Raw genomic sequence first — 19910 nt, 5'->3', positions numbered from 1 at the left:
GAGCATGCAACCAGGCCAGCAAAGACAAAAGTAGAAGCAATCTGGAATATTGTAAAGGTTACAGAGGCAGAAGAAGGAACTAGTTCTTTACCAGAGTATATTGGCAGACAAGAACCAATTATTTTTAAAAGGGGGCGGAGGCTGGTCACTTACAGTGCAATCCTAAGAAGAGTGACTCCAGTCCAATCCCATTGACTTCAATGGGCTTAGACTGGAGTCACTCTTTTTCGGATTGCACTGTTAATCTCCCTGCTATTAGAATAACTAGTTCACTAATATATAGTGGACAGAATCACAAAACAAATATATCACAAACTATAGACAATATAGCTGAAGATATTGCCACATTCATTCAATACTGGGAGCAGACATAACCATCGCATCTTATTTTTCTGTATTGAAAATAATAACAAATATTGAGAAAGGCTCTGAAATACAGGGTCAACGTGATCTGAAAAGCTTTTATTATATGATATAGTTTACAAAATCCCTATATTTAAACAAATTTGCATTCATCTGCTTTCCCACATAAATGTAATCTTCAAAAATGTATACAACAATAATTCTGAAAACATTTCCTTTTATACTGAAATATTGTTATTGAAACAGTTCTGCAACTTATGCACTAAAATAAACAGCAGGAAAAACAAAAATTCAACAAAGACCATTTCTTTGGCAGGAGAGGTGATGCTACTTCCAAAGTGACTCCATGGTGATCTGGGCTCATCACCCAGGTTCCATATTAGTCCAGAAATGCATATGCTTCTGCCTATTAGGTCTAGCATGCCGTATTTATATATGGAAGCACATCCTGGGCCCTTGTGAGGTCCTGTATTTGCTTGAGAGTATATTTATACTCTCAGGACAGAGTGTGTGTGCTGGATGTAGTTATACATACATAGACCAGTTCGAGAGAAATTGTGGGGACAGAGGCACCACTCTGTTAAAAGCATGTATAAATAAAATCTAAAATATTATGACGAGACCAGGCCTTTGCCTTTTCAGGTACCAGGAAAGTTACATTTTCTTAATCAAAATTATGTATTTCACAGTTATTTTATTTAATTAATAACACATCCAAGGGCTACAAACAAATGATGACTTAAATCCAAAGATGTACACATATGAAAGTATTGTATGTACAGCCAGAGATTTAGTTTTTGTTCTATTTACAGCAGTCCCTACTACTGAAGAAACAAGGTTTTGCTTTGGTCTCAGCTCCAATGGGTATATACCAACTAGGATTGATATAGTTAAGGGGCAAGCTAAAGCTTTGAGGAAAATAATGGTAAGGAAAATGAGGGAGTGTTTTCCTTTTATCCTGGTAGCAGTTTTTGACTGCAGGTTGCCACTGCAGGGATATAGTGTGTACACAAATACACGTTTCAACATGCATTGTAGAAGAAAGAAGAAGGAAGTACATGATTAAAGCATAGAGTAGGCAGAATGCATGGGGAGAGAAGCAGGCCAGGATGAAGGTAGCACGATTTTTAGCAGAAAATGTGCTGGCGTAAAAGTGGCTAATCAGCCTCAATACATGCTATCTGTGAGGACTGGCTTCAGCTCTGCTTCTCCTGAGAGACGGCCAATGGGAGTGGGCAGATTGCTGACCTAATCAGAGTATGGTCATTTCCCCATGGTCTAAAAATAACGTGATAAATAACGTGATACTCCTGGAAGGCTGCCGGCTTCCTCGTGCGATTTTTGACGCCATTTGTTTACAAAATGCCACCAAAGTGCCATCATCACTGCCTGCCTCCATTTTGTAAATGGATGGCATAAAAAATCATGCGAGGAAGCCAGCAGCCTTCTGTGAGTATCGTATTATTTTTAGACCATGAGGAAATGGCTTTAGAATCCATTGGTGGGAAAAGGAAGCTCTTAGGAGAGACAGGGGGAAGGGATTTGAAACGCTGCTAAGAGAGGCCACGGAAAGATAGCTAGTTGTTGTAGATTTTCCGGGCTGTATGGCCATGGTCTTGGCATTGTAATTCCGGACATTTCGCCAGCAGCTGTGACTGGCATCTTCAGAGGTGTAGCAGCGAAAGACAGAGATCTCTCAGTGTCAATGTGTGGAGAAGATGTTAGCAGGTAATTTATATCTACTCAGGAAGGTGGGTTTGGGCTGAGTCATCCTGTAAGAGTTTCCCAGGGTGTGGAATGCTAATGGGGGGAAGCTTCACTGTACCCTGAGGAGGTTCTTTTGCATATGGATTGGTGGTTGACATGCTAATCTTATCTGCAGGGCTATTGTAAGATGTAGAGCATTTTGTTAGTCTGGTGTTTTTCAGGACTGGAAACCATGCCCTATTCATTCTTAAACTCTCTTCTTTCCTGTTGAAATTGTGTTTATGCTTATGAATTTCAATGGCTTCCCTTTGCAATCTGACAAAGTAGTTGGATGTATTGTCCAGTATTTTAGTGTCCTGGAATAAGATACTGTGTTCTGTTTGGGTTAGGCTATGTTCAGCCACTGCTGATTTTTCCGGATGGCCAAGTCTGCAGTGTCTTTCATGTTCTTTTATTCTTGTCTGGATGCTACGCTATGTGGTCCCGATGTAAACTTGTCCACAGCTTCAGGGCATGCGGTATACTCCTGCAGAGGTGAGGGGGTCTCTAGCTGGCTATAAATCTGTTACATGGAAACCTTCCTTGTTTAACCCAAGTATGGTTTCTAGTTTAAAATCCATTCAATCCTAGGTTCCTTCTTGTAAATCAAGTTTATTTTTGTCTTGTTTAACTTTGGGTGGCCTGAGGTAGTTAACTGAGGGGAAATAAGATACACATGCCCAAACGCTCTGGTCACATTAAATAGGCCTAGTTTAAATGGTGGCAGTGTATATATAGTGAGAGTAGCCTCTGAGTTCCCTTTTCCCCAGTAGCCCTGAGCTGTAGCTGGGTGAGAGGAGGTACACAGAGGGAAATGGCAGCATGTCTGGTGGAGCCTCTGGAAAAGGAAAGAGGGGACTCTGTGAGGATTTGGGTCAGAGCTCTGCCTCCTGTAGTGGAGGCTAGACAGGTGGCAGGAGGTGATGGACTCCCACCCTTTACTTCCCCCAAACCTGTGAAGAGAGGATTGGGGTGGGTGACAAGGAGTGGGAAAGGTTTGGGTGTGTTTGTGGGTCTATCTCCCTGCTTGTTCCTGCCATACTGTCATTCTTCTATTCAAATTTGCAGCCTCCTAAAACTACTTTGGGTATTTAAAAAAGTTGGGAGAAAAAACAGATGCAGCTACATGTCATATATAGTTTCATTAAGTGCAGAAGAGTGCAACAGCAGGTCTAGATGTAGTATGTAAACACATACTATATAAGTATGTTCTTAACATAGGTGAGCTATCAGTTTATTTCAGATTATCACTGTAGCCAAAGTATGTTTCTCTGATTCTTTCTTCTGAAAGGCAGTAGTGTACCACTTAAGCCTTGCTAATCTAAAATCCAATGTCATGTACTTTTGAGTAAGGTTCACTGAATAAAGCACGACTTACTTTCAAGCAAGCATATACAATAATTGGGGTAGATGTCACAGATTAGAATGTATTATTAAATAATTCATAAGGAACTCCATTCATAAACGTTCTTTCAATAAGGTCTGCCATTTTTATAAATCCTATATTTTAAATAGTTTCTATGTCTCAAACAAGCAAGTATTACATTGAGCAAGTTGGGTTATCCACCCAGATCACAAGGCACATTAAAAACAAACAAACAAGTGTTAGGTGGATAGCAGTGTTAATATGCAGTAGAACAATAGGATTTGAGTCCAGTGGCAACTTAGAGATCAACAAAACGTTTAGGGTATAAGCTTCTTTTTCTTCATCATCATCATCATGACTATCACCATCATTAAGGGTACAAGCTTTTGAGAGTCAGAGCTCCCTGAAAGTCTTGTTGATCTCTAAGGTGCCACTGAACTAAAAAAAAGTGGTCCACAGATGGCAACACTGCCCTGAAGCAGCAGAAGCTCAACAGTTTGGCACAGTTGAAAGGAGGGAATGATTTCAGCACAGGGTTCCAGAGAAATAGCTACCAGAGCCGACAGGAGTCTGTGCCTCGATTCATTGTAGTATTTGCTGGGCAGCTGAATGCTTTTCGGAACTCTTCAAAGTTGCTCATAGGACCATTAACTCTGGAGAAGAACAAATAAGATAAAAGTTAAAGTGAGTTAAAGTGGCACAGGTTCTTCTCAATGTCTGGATTTCTGGAGATTTTGTTTGTTCCTGCTGGGTATCCAGTTCATCTAGTTCACAGGGTTGTTGTGATGATAAAATGGAGGAGAGGTGAACAATGGCCGAATCCACACTTTCTTACCTTCTGCTTTTCATAAGCAATAATTGTGCTGGATTCTATCCCGCAATGTTCCAGTTTGTGTTCACATCCCCTCTTTTACTGAGTCAGCGTCACGCTATACTCCGTTCACATCCCTGGGAGAATTGCGCAATACGGGGCGGGTTTAGATCCACCGTCGCCGATGATGACATCACGTAGCCTTTTTAAAAAAATTTAATGCTAGATTTTCGCTATATCAATTTTCTTCTCAATTGCAATGGCGGGGCCACACCCCCATTGATGCCTGCGATTTGTTAATGTTACCGTTCAACTATAATTTAGGATAGTGATTTTTCATTATACTGATAATTTTAATATTTAAAAAAACCCAAAACAACTCAGAAAGAGTCAACCTTTGCAGGCACAGTCCGCTTATCAGAAATTACCTAGGCTCTCCTTTGGCAGTGAAACATTATTTACTGTAAAAAAAATGGCAACACCCCCACCCCCACCCCGATGCCTCCACAAACTTTTTACAATGCCACTTCCCAAACCGCTTGTGGGTGATCTTCATGAACGAGATTGTGCAATAGCGCTAGGAATGCCCCCCCCCTTTTTAAAAATAAACAGGACAGGGGTGTGGGCATGCCTCAAACAGAGTTGGGACCATAAGAATTGCTTGGCAAAGAGGGACTGTGTTCCGGAAAGGCAAGAAACAAGGAAGTGGGGGTGGTTAAGAGGGGGTGGTCTCTTTGGGAACCACTTCTATTTGTTCACATCCATAGTGAGAACTGCACAAGAGAAGCGTTTGAAAGCGTTATAACCTCGTCTGAGGCGCAGCACAACAGATACGATAGAATGGCGGGATTGAGGTAAGAATATGTGAACAGCCCTCTGAGAAGTGCATAAATGGCAGGAAAATAGCGGCAAACTTGAGCTGTGTGGATTTGGCCAATGTAAGCAAGGTTGTATATAATGTTTTCTTCTGAGGAGGCAAACTACTGAAATTATGCCCCCATGTACTTTACTTCTGTGACAGACTGCATTTGAAAGCAGGTTTTCTAGGTGTGGCAACCACAGAGCTGGGAAGGAAAGAATTAAATCTTGCTTGGAATAGAGTGACAGGCTGCTCCCTCCTCTCTGACTGGCCAGAACCCAGCTGAAAGGCTGACAGTTGGTTTCTGACAGGATTGTTCAGAGAGAGTTTATGAGTGAGTCTAACAGGGAAGGTCAGACAGGTTCCCCTATGGAGTGAGGAAAGAGGAACCTTTTGCCTTAACTGTTACATCACTGTCCTGAAGAAGAATTCTATTTAAGAATTCTTAGTACAAATGTCAGCAGAAGCTGAAGCCCACTTGACACAGACCCCATAGAGCTGGGAGTGTGTTTTGGCAAGAGTGATTGGGTGGAAAGTGGAGACTCCCTTTCAAGCCAAAAGAAGAAGGGTTATATCTTCTTAGGAGAAGATGATTAATTCCTTTATCTGACTGTCAAGGTAGGACAAAAAAACTTTTAAACCACAAAAATTAAGAGGCTACTTGGGGCTGTTCAGCCAAAGCAGGCAAACCAAATTTGGGGGAAAAAATCTGCCTCATGGTGGGGAAGTGAAGGGTGGGTTAATTGTAACTCCCTACTCCACCTTTGCCTTTGGTAAAAGAATTAAAGCCACAGCAGCTTCAGGAGTGTACCTTGGTGATCCAGTACAGATAAGGGCAGTTCAAGGAGTACACATAGCAGCAGTGTTCATTACTATATCTACTACTAGTCTCCCTTTTATTAATCTGCTTTCTAAAGTAAATGACTCTAATCTTGTCAATCCCCCTTTGCATTGCTTTTTATGCATTTTCTTAATTATGTTTATTACCCCTTGTCTGAACTGCCTTCAGATCAGTGATTTCATTTTGGAGATGAGGTAACCAATACAGCACACAATATTCTTGATGAGGTTATACCATTAATTTGTATAATGGCATTATAATCCTCTGTTTTATCCTGGCTTTTTCTGCATTCTGATATCTTGCTTGCTCATTGCCTAAAGCAGCATATTAAAGAGAAATCTTGACAGTGGTGCCTGTGATTTAATCCTGACTATCTTCCTGAGTTGCTCTTATGATCACACTATTTGTGTGATCATCAACTTTATTTAATGTTCATGTTCAGTGCATTTTGTTTCTTGGAAGCACAACTCATTTACTGCCTTTGGTCAGCTACATTTCTATCTCTTTACCATCTTGCTTGATTTCACCGTTTAAAACTAGCTTCTGCCATAATCAAATTGTTCAGCTTCACTGCCAGACTGTTCCTTTGAAGAAAGCATATATTAATGAAAACTGTATTTTCTAATCCTCAAAGGTACTGTAACCTTTTCTATCTCATGTCTCTCTCATTCTTCCAGAGGTGGACTTTTTGGGAATTCAACCTTTGAGCATAGATAAGCAATGTGAAAGGGAATTCCTATCGCCTTTCTAGTGAAAGAAACTGTGCTGTCAAGTGATGCAATCACTTTTTTGGGACACCAGAGTGGCATAGAGATAAAAGTGGTGATCCAGAGGACTTTAAGTTGTTGTTATTATATTGTACATTTTATTGTGCTCTTTGTCCAGTGAGCTTAAGGTAGCATAGGTGATCACTCCCTCACTTTTTTCTCACACAATCCTGTAAACTAGGCTAGGCTGAAAGAGAGTGATGACTCAAGAAGATCAAAGGAACTATATCCAATTTCACACCTTTGGAGTGGGAGGAAGGTCTTTTGGCTTCAGTTTTTTGAACAGTGCCCTTTCCTCTATGCAGCAACCTGCTTTGAAGCTCAAAAGCAAATTATGATACCTGACTGTTCAAAGAAAAAACTCTACAAAAAACCTTATTGGGAATGTTCTCGCTAGCCCTTAGTAGCTGTTTGGATCCCAGCTCCTTTAGCAAATTGTGTTCATCCACAATTCCTTTCCTACATTAATAAAAAATTTACATGCAGATTTAATGCTCTGAATAATTCACTGGTAAGGACTGATTTACTGTTTGTTTTTAAGATAATTTTTGCTGATGCTTTATTATCATGGATAATTTATTACTGTTTTAGTATTTTAATTCCATCTTCTGCTGTGATCATTGGGTTCAATTCTGTGTGCAATATAATATTTTATTGCTTCTAGTTTTAATTTAAAGTCTTTATTCCATTAATATTAACTTGGAAGCTCCCTGGTAAGCCAGAGTGAAAGTACAGCATATCAATACTATAATTAATACATAAAAATATTATGTATGCATCTGGAAAATGTGGGTGATTGAGAAATCTATAGATAGAATAACTGTGATTATTCAAACAGTTACAGAACAAAATAGAAGACACGTGCTGCCTATTGTCAAAATTTTATACAATATTTCCAGATGTTTACATTTGTGCAAGTGAGAAAAATCACCCTTAAAATACCTGAACTGAGGAGGACTGTGAGCTCCAGTGTAGATCTGCTCTCTGGCGGCTTCTGGTCTAAAGGAATGACATCTCACCTAAAAGAGACAAACATCATAATTTTATAACATAATTTTATCAAGAGCTCTAAATTAGCCCAAAGTTTTAACTGAGAATATGCTGTTTTTGTGGTCTGGTTATACGTATACAATAAAGGAAGACAATGGGAACTGGCAGGAGATAGGAAAACAGGTGAAGGTTAAAAGAAATGTAAGTTGAAAACAAGGTCTGAGTTAACAGAGATCCTTTTGTAATCAAGCAGAACTGTCTATTCACTACAAAGTGAACAGCTAAATATGCACATCTATTCTGAAAGGCCATATTTTACTACTCACATGAGCATAACTCAGAAAGAAGAGCTGATTGTGGGTGAAGTCAATGCCTGGTAACAGGGCCTCTTCCTCTCCTTGTCTCCTTTCTTCGATCCACTTCCTATAAGCCTGATGACAAGTAGAGTGCATGTGAGCTGGTGCAAATTTCATGAACCCCCTTTATGAAGCACAACATTGAGCTTCAGGTTTTTTGGTAAGTTTAGAATCAAAGGAAGTGCCTACCCTGAAAGCTTCTCGCAAACCTCCATTATCTGCAATATTTTCTGCCAATGTCCTCTTTCCTTTAATCTGAGAGATTTAAAAAATAGAATTTATTATAAGTGATTTTCCTGTCTTCTGCTCTATAACTACCCCCACCAAAGGTTGTTAGGGCTCTTGCTATAGCAAGAGGCTTCCTATAGGCAACCCTCAGCCCCTGCTGATGCCCAGTAGGCCAACAGAAGAAAAAATGAAGAGAAAAATGCCATTGTGGCAGTAGCATGAATTATTTCCAGGCCAAACCAAGAAATGACATCATACTGCTCTAGGATTCCTCTGAATCCTGGAGCAGTATGTTGTCATCTCTGGGTTCAGTCTGGAAATGAGATCATGCTATCAATCCAATGGTGCCCCTCATTTCCCCACCCTCTATTTGCTTCCAGGATCTATATGACAGAAGGCAACCCTGCCCCTGCCCCCTGCAATTGCTGGGAAATAATAATTTGACATATACAGGATTTTTAAAACATACATTCAAGCCAGCTTTCTTCCAGTAATAGCTGTTGTACTGATTGATCATGCATTTTGATCTCTCTTTGAATTTTTCTTCTGATTCTGAAGACCACCAAGGATCCAAATTTCCATTCTTGTCATATTTACGTCCTGCATATTTTATAATTGTTAATATAAATGTAAAGATAGATCAAATAAAAACAGTCACATGTCTTAAAACAGTAAATGAGCATTTGCTTGCATTTATATTTCATTATTCACTTCAGAGCTTTTGCTCTTGTTCATCATGGAGGAAAAGACTAACATCATTACTGTAACAGTTTGTGTTTTAAAACCTGTCTTGGATCTTTAATTAAGCTCCTACTTACATTACCTTAAACTTTTACCTCAGGAAGGCTTAGGTCATAACACTCATTTTTTGCCACATACACAGAACTTCAGATGTTCTCGAATTTACTCAAGCTTTTAACCCCAAGAACACCTTCCCATTGGAGTTTGAATCCCACTGCCAATGCTACCCATAATATTTTGTCCTGTTTGTATGACCTGTATATTGCTGCTTCTCAAAAGGTTTTTGCTGCCACCCAAGGCATTTGCCTTAAATTTTCTGTTTAACTGATATTATAGGAAGGCTTGTTATAGATGGCCATATGATAGAATGGTCAGCACATGGGAGTGGCTGTGAGATAAAAAGACAATCCTTTCTTGCTTTATCAGAAGTAGAATTTATTTATTAATTTGTTTATAAAAACATAAGCTTTGGATTTCAACACAGGAAGTGTTTTATAGAGGTGAAATGACTACTAAATTACTACTAAACAGGGATGGCTGACTTACGGAGATTTACTAGAATTCTCACAAGGAGATTGTAAATCGAAGACAAGGGAAGATTTAATAGCTAAAGGTTATAAATGTTTTTCTATGCCCAACTTCTAGAGAGGTTTAAATCAGATAAAAAGTTATGGGGTTTTGGTTATGAAAAGAGAGAATCTGTAAAAGAGCTTTGTACAAATGATAATCATGTTATTTCTAAAATGTACAAACTTTTGTTGAAATTTGAAACAGAAGAAGAATGTGTGAAAGATTGTATGGTAAAATGGGCTAAAAAATTGGGTATAATATACCCAAATTGGTATAATATACCAATGGACCAGTGGGAAAATATGTGGGTAAAGGGGTTCAAATTCACTTTGAGTTCCACACTTAAAGAAAATTTCTACAAAATGATGTATCAGTCAAATGTACCTTTAGTCAAAAATGACTAAAGGTATGTCAAACAAATGTTGGAAATGTGAAGAACATGAAAGAACATTTTATCATCTTTGGTGGACTTGCTCTAAAGCAAAACATTTTGGTCACAAATTCATATGTTAATACAAAAAATGGTGAAGATCAATATACAATTTAAACCAGAAGTCAAAATTAAATATGGTACTTATTTCTATACGTGACCACGGCATCTAGGCTTTTATATGCGCAAAAATGGAAAAATACAGTATTGCCTTCAATCTAGGACTGGATTGTGAAAATGATGGAGTTAGTGGAGATGGCTAAACATACAGCCCTTATCAGAGATAAAATATTGTCTACTTTTATGGTTCACTGGAAACCTCTTATTGACTTTCTGTCAATAAGGGAATGAGGGAAAATGAACTGATGATTTGTGGTTTTCATTTCTAAGAAAATAAATTTGGGAAAAATAAATAGAATGGAGGTAGTATTGAAAAGGTAAATTTTGGAGTTATTAAAATTCAAAGTATAATGTTTGTTAAAATATGATAGGTGGTGCAGAGAAAAATGGAAAATGGAACATATTATTTTTCTTTGTTATTTTCAATCTTTGTTCTTATTTTTCTCTCTTTGTATTCTTTTTTCTTTTCTTTTTTCTTCTATTTCTCTGCCCTTTTTACTGGGCTTTTAATCTTATTAATGAAATAAAAAGTATACACTAAAAATATAAGCTAATGGTTGCAGAGTTTTAATAGGCATATTGGTTCATAATAGAGCATAAGATTTGTGGTTTCATAAAGGAATATTCACAAACCCAGTCACAAACACTAATTTTCCACACTTATCTTCACTAACAGAATAAACACTCCTCCCATCGACCCCAAAGGCTTTTCCACACAGCTTGCCTGACCTAGATAGAAGAGCCTGTCTCTGACTTACATAAACACTGACCCAGGGTAACACAGTTTGCCTGACTTAGCCAGAATGAATACTTTTACCTTGCACTCTTGACTAAAAACTGCCAATCACTCTGCCTCTTAGGGAACAGCTACCATTAAATCAGAGCAGACTCCATTCACCCATCCAGACTCCCTTACTTCTTACTTCAAAGGACTGTATTTGTTTTATTTTATTTCAAATTTCTATTCCGCCCTCCCTGTGAGTGGGCTCAGGGCGGATAACAACATATTAAAATACAAAATACAATAAAAACAACATACTAAAATACAATAAAATCCATACACATTTAAAACGGGATGGTGGACAGCCTTCACAGGGAGGGTTAAGATTTTATATACCCCTTTTTTCAGGCCAATGGAGGCCCAACCTCAGCCATATGCCTGGGAGAACAACTCTGTCTTGCAGGCCCGGCGGAAGGATGGTAGGTCCTGCCGGGCCCTGATTTCAGCAGACAGAGCATTCCATCAGGTGGGAGCCAGGACCGAAAAGGCCCAGGCTCTAGTCAAGGCTAGGCGGGCCTCCTTGGGGCCAGGGACCACCAACAGCTGTTTGTCCCCTGATCAGAGTGTCCTCCGGGGAATATATGAGGAGAGACAGTCCCGTAGATATGCTGGTCCCAGTCCACACAGGGCCTTATAGGTCAATACCAGAACCTTAAACCTAATCCAGTACTCCACTGGCAACCAATGCAGCTTGCGTAAGAACAGTGTTATATGTGCCTTATTTGGCACTCTTGTAATAACACGCACCACTGCATTTTGTACCAGCTGTAATCTCCAGGTCAAGCTCAAGGGCAGCCCTGTGTAGAGCGAGTTACAGTAATCTAGCCTAGAGATGACCGTTGCTTGGATCACTGTAGTTAAGTCACGGGTTGACAGGTAAGGGACAAGTTGCCTGGTCTGCCGCAGATGGAAAAAAGAGGACCTGACAACCACTGTGACCTGTGCCTCCATTTTCAGGGAGGCATCCAAGATCACCCCCAGGCTCTTAACCCTCGGAACTGGCACTAACGGTGCCCCATCAAGGGCTAGGAGCCGGAGTCCCAAACCTAATCCCCCGTGGCTCAAGTACAGGACCTCCATCTTTGTCAGGTTCAGTTTCAGCTGACTCTGCTTCAACCAGCCAGTCATGGATGCAAAAGCATGTTCCAGGACATCTGGGGCTGAGTCGGGCTGTCCGTCCATCATCAGATACAACTGGGTGTCATCTGCATATTGATGACACCCAAGTCTGAAACTTCGTACCAACTGTTAAACAATAATGGGGAGATATATTGTCGAAGGCTTTCACGGCCGGAGAACGATGGTTGTTGTGGATTTTCCAGGCTGTATAGCCGTGGTCTTGGCATTGTAGTTCCTGACGTTTCGCCAGCAGCTGTGACTGGCATCTTCAGAGGTGTAGCACCAAAAGACAGAGATCTCTCAGTGTCACAGTATGGGAACATGGCCAACATCTTCCCATACTGTGACACTGAGAGATCTCTGTCTTTTGGTGCTACACCTCTGAAGATGTCAGTCACAGCTGCTGGCGAAACGTCAGGAACTACAATGCTAAGACCACGGCTATACAGCCCGGAAAATCCACAACAACCAAATGGGGAGAGTATTGCTCCCTGTGGGACCTCGCACACCAAAGCGTGGCGGGATGACAATTTCTTCCCAAGCGACTGTATTTAAACCCACAGTAACCAATAGTCCACATTAAAACATGCAAACATATTTACATGCAAAACATTACAATTATGAATTTCATTCATCCAAAGGACAAACAATACTGATTCATTATAGTCACAGCAATACTGTGGTTCTCGAAGATACCCAGGCCCATACTCATTAGTGTCTTTATCTCTCTTTAAAGCTATAGCAGGAAGTACAGAACCCAATGGTCACCCATCTTTGTTAAGGATGAGTAAGCCAATATTCAGCTTCTGAAGGGTTGTCATACATAAACCAACTTTGCATTCTTGTACTCATTTGGAATTTGTGACATAGGCCATTTTCACGTCTTACCGTCTCCAGTACATCGCACAAAGCTCCCGCAAGGACAGCATCTTCCTGGCGCGATTTCCTGGTTCTTGCACGAAATCGCACCAGGAAGATGCTATCCTTGTGGGAGAGTTGCGCAATGTACAAGAGCCAGTAAGATGTGTGAAAATAGCCATAGTGAAATAAGACACATCTCACAGTTCTTGGCCTTGAGCATATCTCCTCCGTGTACATTCCCTGACAGTTTTCCTCTTAAGAGGCTTTTCTTTGTTATTGTCCTCTTCCCCTCTAGACCACTTTTTCTTCCTACTGTTAGGGTTGCCCATTCCCCCACTATATCCGGACACCTCCTGATCTGCAGGAGGAAATGGGAAGGGGTGGGGGGAGAATCAGGGCATGTGCTAGTATCATTCACATCCAATGAAAATCATGGGTTTTTTTTTTCCAAATTCTGAAGCATCCATGATGTCACTTCTTAATTTCACCAGAAGTGATGTCAGTACACTTGCACCAGTCCCTGTCCCCTAAACACTCCGGGGGATAGCCTGGCAACCCTACCTACTGTCCATTACTAGGCTCACCTGCTTTTTCAGACCCCTGCTTTCTCTTTTCCAAGTTCCCTGCTTCTTCTAACTGTCCTTCATTTGATCATTCAACTTATCCTCCCCTGCCTTAGGATAAGAGCTAAAGGCAGAAACAAGTTTTCCAGCCCTGTTTGTGACATTAAGATAGTTCAATTAAACTCTACCAGGGGCTTTATCACCATCAGTGTAACACCACAAATTCAGTAGTACTTTACCAGAACCATTGGTTTGTTAGTTTGATTTAATGTTTACAAACAAAATACATGTAAGCATAATTAATCAGAATAAACCCTTTCCAATGGTTTAATCCTTAATTCACTGAACAATCCACAATTCACAGGACGTGTAATTCACATTATACTTTAACTTTTCATTTACTACTGCTGTTATAGAGATAGCATGAAATTAAAGAGATATTAAACCATAATAAAATAATGGGATAGTGGATGTTATAGATCACTATAAAAAACATTGTCCTAATTTTATGGCAAATGTGTTATATTTAAGAGGAATTTATCTTGCAACCATTATAAACAAACAAAACAGTAACTATTCCAATGTTTCAAACTACGTATTAGAAGCAAGACATCTACCCCTCATCTAAATTTATCTCAAGGGAGTTTGGGAATGAAAGGAATATTTTCTGTTCAATAGGTCCATAACCTACCTAGACAGTTACTCACCATTGTTATCAAACCCATGGGTCAACTCGTGCCCAACAATTACTCCAATGGCTCCATAGCTTAAAGACCTATAACATAAAGAAGCACATTCCTTCAAAATATACACACACTCATGAACTTCAAAGCAGACATTACAGACAGTGGAATAACAATGTGGCTTATTTTTACATGTAAAATTTAAACCCAAAGATGTTTCATTCAACAAGTGGGAAAAGAAGGAAAAGAGGGAGAAGGAAATTTTTTGCTTAAATTTTGCTTAAAGAATCCATTGAAGTAGACCATTGCTATTAGGGGGAAATGTAGTAATAAATAGTACTTCATTGTACAACTTATTTTGCACCTAAGAAATGGAAATAAGATAAAAGTACTGGGTAAATATTATTATACAAGAAGGCATATCAAAGGACTAAAAGGCAAATGTAGTGCTTTCACAAACTGTACATGAAGGTCACAAGTACCTCATATCAATGTCTGAAATACAGAACATATTTTTATTAAAATTGTTATTGTAGATTTTATATTAGACAAGTAACATTTGAATGTTATATTTATAATATTTCAAAATAAACGTTTTCTTATCATTTACCCTGATTCCCTACTCCAGAAAATTCCAAGAAGCAAAATCTCACATGTGCCATTTGGATGCAAGAAACAGGTTCCTTTAGCACATGTACTTTTCAAGAGAGAAAGAAAGGCTAAAATAGGATCGCAGCTAATTAAATTCTCAGTAGCAGTTTTTAGAAGATGTGATATTTACTGAACTGGGCTTCAGCACACCCCAAGGCTCCTCCATTGTCAGTGCAACAGGGAAGCGCAGGAGCGCGCTCCTGCGCTTCCCTGCCACTAGCCAGGTAGTGGGGCCAGGGGGCAGCAGGTGGATAGGGGAGGGGGGAGGCAGGCCATGTGAATAAAAGAAAAACACAAAAGAGAAGAGAAATGGAGGGGAAAGTTAGAAAATAGAGATACAAGATTCTTTAAATGCCTCAGCAATTATGAGAATTTTTATTGGGTGTCTAGGGCCTCTTTTGTGCCACAACCTTTATACCATTGCTACCTCGTATTTCTCTGATGCGAAGTGGAATGATGGGGATGATTTCAGACAACATTTAAATCTGTTTTATAAATCACTGTAGATCGTGATTTCCTTTTCTGACTGTAGCACAATTTCTGTGTGAGGCTTGCAGATTTTTTCCTCACCCCATATTCTTGAAAGGTTTTCCACTCACCTCATTCAGCCTGTCTGTTTGAAGACATGTTTGTTTCCTTCTCAAGAGACAGACTGCAAGACACCCACGATGAATAGAATTTAGTTGTTGATTAGCCCATATGTCATTGTGTAGAAACATATGTTTCCACTGCTGAAGAAAAATGGCAAGGGGGAAAGGGAGGAAGAAAGGGAGGTGCTGCTTTTAAAAGCATGAGAGAACTTTCAATGGACAGTCTTCTGTGACTCAGCAGTGCAACCACCCTCCCTCCCCAAAAAACCTTGGAGCAAAAACCTGGATTAAGGGTTTGTTAAAAGTGGGAGGACTGTGATTTATCATTAAGGAGTGTGAGACCTTTAAAAAAAATCTATTTGGTTCAGAAGTCAAAATGGGTTAAAGAGCCTGTATGAAAAAAGCCTTAGGAGAGCTACCCTAACTAAGCAGTACTACTCAGAATTCCACTCAAGTCTAGCTGATGGGGCTTACTCCCAGGAAGGTGTTCTTAGGATTGCACTGCAAATACAGTAGCTGGAATATGAAGGTTGTGAGATTTTTTAAAAAATATGTAACAATAGGGAACAACAGAGGAGAAAGGAATGAAAGATGTAAGTTTGGGTTTACAGAAGAGAAATATATCTTAAAACGATGAGTGTGCAGGGAACAATAGAGACATATGAGGAATAAAGATAGTAAAAGTATTTGCAAATCAAAAGGTTAAATAAAACACACACAAAAATGCAGAACTGAGCAGAACATCTTCTAATGCTCATTCCAGACAGATTTGTGTGTGTTTTATTTCATTCTTCTGGAACATTTCATAGTTAACTGAGGCAAAATAATCTTTAGTAAAATAATGATATACAATAAATAATGATATATAAGAAAATGATATACAAGAAAAGAGTGGTTTTCAAAGTTTCACTGGATTTAATGATCTATAACATGCTAATTGCGTATCTGAGTCATGGCTAAAACTTGCAGTATGATTTAATTTCCTTCTGAGCCATGGCAACATTTCTTTTGTTGTTTCTGCCACAAAAAGTAACTTACATGAGAAAAATGCTTCCAACTGATTTTTTGTTTCCTATCAGAGCAAACTTCTATTATAGACTGAAGAGTAAAATTACATATTTCAACAACGGAAGAGTACCTTTAAGTGTCAAGAATTTTATTTTATATAATACGGTGTGATATAGAGTTCAAAGTAAAGCTGTTCAAATTTTTGATTGTATCAAGCAGTGTGATTTAGAATCAATTAATAGAAATGGCATTCCCGGTGCACGCACAGCGCGCTTACCAGGTGCTGCCATTTGCCCTCCTGCACAGAGGGAGAGATGGCTGTTCCCGGGCATCCTGGTACTTCTGGGGAGGCGTGGCTGAATGAATGAATGAATTTGTGGTCAGAGACCATAACAATGACAACACATCCTTATCAATCAATAGAATAGTTAAATCCAGCATAAAAATGTAAAGGACATAGAAAAATACATTTAGCATTTAAAATCTTATCTTAAAATGTATATAGTTCTCTGGGAACCGCAGGAATTCTAATATTTAAAACATTGACATTAAAATAGTTAAAATCATAAAAAGAGCAGGACAGACTATGTATGGTTATTCTTTTTATTATGGAATTTAACCAAATAGAGGAAGAATTTGGCTATTTGCCTGGAGATAGTTGGATTTTCATCAATTAGGAATTTCTACAGGCAGGCCTTATTTGCCTCTGCAATTGGTGTGTCTAAGAGTGGGGAAATAAACTTGTCCCTATAAACAAAAGACATATGAATAAGTGATTCCACTTCACCAATGGAGCAATGGCAGCGTCTATCCTCGGCTTGCAAGGGAGAGCAAAGGGTGGCTGTGCAGGCTCTCTGCAACAGTGTGCAGCTTGGCTTCCCTTTCTCTTTGCCTGGACAAAGGCGAAGGGCAGCTGATCAGTGGAGTGTGGCGTTGGAGTTCTCTCTTGCTGCGAGGCGAAGCGCCTGTCCGCAGCAAGGGATTTTTCAGCGCTCTGTTTGCTGCGGCTCCATTGGTTGGCGGCAAGGAGTCTGCCAACGCTTGGCTTGCCACGGCTCTGAGCAGGGGGCCCGGCTCAAGTGGCAGCAGCTGCGTGTGCGGGGTGACAGACAAGCCTTTCCTACAACCCTAACAGGGCTTGGATAAGGGGGGCCCTTGGTTGTGCGGGCGGTTCTGGTGGCTGGATGCACGGAGGCGCAACTTGTTTGCCCCCCCTTTCCCCCCCCCTCCCCGCTCCAGTGGTTCTCCTTTGTAGTAACCTTTGTGGTGGCCATTTTTGTGCCCTTTTGGGAAACCAATTGGGTTTGGCCCGGCTGGGGACGCTCGTATTTGGTGCAGTCAGTGGAGGCTGCATTGTTTTAGCCTTTCCTCCTGGGAAGGTTTGCATCTTCAGGGACTTTGCATAACATTTGGCCAGTTAATTACTGGGAGTTTAACAGATTGTTGGCCTTTGTGGGTGCATAGATATTTAGCCATGCCTTCAAGAAAGGTGGTGGTTTGAGTAAGGGAAAGCAGCCTGCCAAGAGACCCCCGACTAAAAGGGTGTTGCCGCCTGATTCTTCCTCTGAGGATGAGTGCTTGGCAAGTGGAAGGCAAAATTTTTTGGATAAGTTGGCTGCTCTAAAGAGGGCAAGTGGTGTTGGGCCAGTACAAGCCACTGGGGTTGGGGTAAAAGGGTTGCTAGAAGAGTCTCGAATGCAACTTTTCTGAGGGATGTGTTAACCCATTTGTCTGCCCTTGAAGGTTCAACTAGGGCAGTTGGTGAAGAAGCTGGTGGCCACTCTGAGGAGCCTGAACCTGCCGGGATGCCCAGTGGCGTGGATCAGGAGGGGAGTTGGGCAGCTGAGCTGCCACCTCTTGCTGTGGTTGTGGACCCCCCCTCCCAAGCCTGAGGGTAAGTCACCCACTTCACAGGACACAAACACATAGCCTTGGGACCTGTCGGCACGTCAAGCACTTCTGGTGGCCTTGGGGCACCCCAGCAGCAGCACAGTGCCATGTCGGTTGCACCACAACCGGGCTGCTCTTCATGGCTTGGTCACCCTTATTAAGCATCGCAGACAGGTGCGGGCCCCTGGCAGGTTTGGGGCCAGCAGGCATTGCCTTGGCAGCATGGGGTTGGAAGCCCTCCTGCGGCCTCAATGCCAGTTGGAGGTGTTCCTGGTGGCGCCACCAGTGTTCAATCCTTGGGACAACCACAATTGATTTGGCCTCCCTTTCCCCTGGGGCCTTATTACCTGGCTTCAGCCTTGGGGGTAGTTCCTTATCATACTATGCCTTTTGGGGATACAGCTTTGCCCTTGGGGGACCACTTGATGCCAGCTACTAGGGATAAAATTCTAGGCGGGGAGTTTGTAGATGTATTCACCCCTCTCTTCAGGGAACTGGAGAAGGACAAAGAGGAGATGGATGACCGTGACAAGGAGAGGCTTAAGTGGCAGAAGGTTGACCGCACCTGGGCAAATTGGTTGCCTGGCCTGCTAATTTATGCCGGGGTCATTGCACGTGCCCAACCAGATCGGGCAGCCCCCATTTCAGTACATAGATATTATCTACAGGGGGTACATGGAGTTTGTCGGTGCAATATGACGAGGAGTTTCATATGCGTGCAGTGGTCAACCCCACCTTGTCATGGGACCAAATTCATCAGCATCTTTGGCTGCAGCTTATGGCCCCAGCTAAGCCCAACCCTGGGGATAGGTCTGTCAGTGGGCATTTGCTTTAGTGCCTTGCCACCCCTTCTGGTACCCACACCTCCGCGGGGCAGCTGGTTCAGCCCCGGCTGCTTTGCTGGGAGTTTGCGTATCAGGGGGTGTGCTCCAGAAAGGGGTGCAGTTTCAAGCATGAATGCCCGCGGTGTAGAGGGTCTCATTCATTCTCCGTGTGCCACTTCCCGGCCATGTAGAAGTAGCAGGCGAGCCGGTGGGGGGCCTGGCCAGTTGACAAGGGGTCCAACACCCATAAAACTGAAGGCTCTTGAGAGGTTGTTGCAGGGATACCCTGATCATGCTTCGGCCAAGTTTTTGTTAGAGGGTTTTACAGTTGGTTTTCATATTCCGTTCCAAGGGCCTCGGGCCCGCTTCATGTTGGCCAATCTGCAGTCAGTGTCCGGCCTGGAGGAGGTAGTCTGACTTAAAATTGCCAAGGAGTGTTCTGAGCGGAGAGTGGTTGGGCCTTTCTTGGCCCCTCCTGTTCCTAATTTGTGGGTTTCAAGTCCTGACATACCTGGGTATCGAGGTCGATACTTTGCACCAGACATTCCGTTTACCTGAAGCCAAAGTTGTTGACCTCAGGGGGCATTTGGCCTTTATCAAGAGTAAGAGAAGGGTGTTGCTAATTGAGTTGCAGCAATTGGTTGATCATCTCAATTTCACCTGCAAGGCCCTGGCACCAGGGCGTGCATTTCGCAGTGGCTGTGTGAAGTTATGGTCAATTTGAGGCTGCCTCATCACACGGTCCGGTTGTC

General features: G+C 41.3%; 1 protein-coding gene across 1 annotated transcript in view; it reads right to left on the bottom strand.

The window, feature by feature from the left end:
• Nucleotides 1-441: 441 nt before the first annotated feature.
• PHEX (phosphate regulating endopeptidase X-linked) overlaps nt 442-19910 on the bottom strand; it is a 177050-nt gene continuing 157581 nt past the window's right edge. Inside the window, exons 17-22 of the mRNA XM_054974975.1 lie at nt 14220-14287; nt 8797-8927; nt 8289-8354; nt 8070-8174; nt 7696-7772; nt 442-4128 (exon numbers count right to left, since the gene is read on the bottom strand). Coding sequence (XP_054830950.1) covers nt 4026-4128; nt 7696-7772; nt 8070-8174; nt 8289-8354; nt 8797-8927; nt 14220-14287 — 550 coding nt within the window. The 3' untranslated portion in view covers nt 442-4025. The remainder of the gene's footprint in view (nt 4129-7695; nt 7773-8069; nt 8175-8288; nt 8355-8796; nt 8928-14219; nt 14288-19910) is intronic.

The sequence above is a fragment of the Eublepharis macularius genome, chromosome 3, assembly GCF_028583425.1.
Source record: "Eublepharis macularius isolate TG4126 chromosome 3, MPM_Emac_v1.0, whole genome shotgun sequence".
In the NCBI taxonomy this organism is placed as follows: Eukaryota; Metazoa; Chordata; class Lepidosauria; order Squamata; family Eublepharidae; genus Eublepharis; species Eublepharis macularius.
This window is presented reverse-complemented; position numbering and strand designations above follow the sequence as displayed.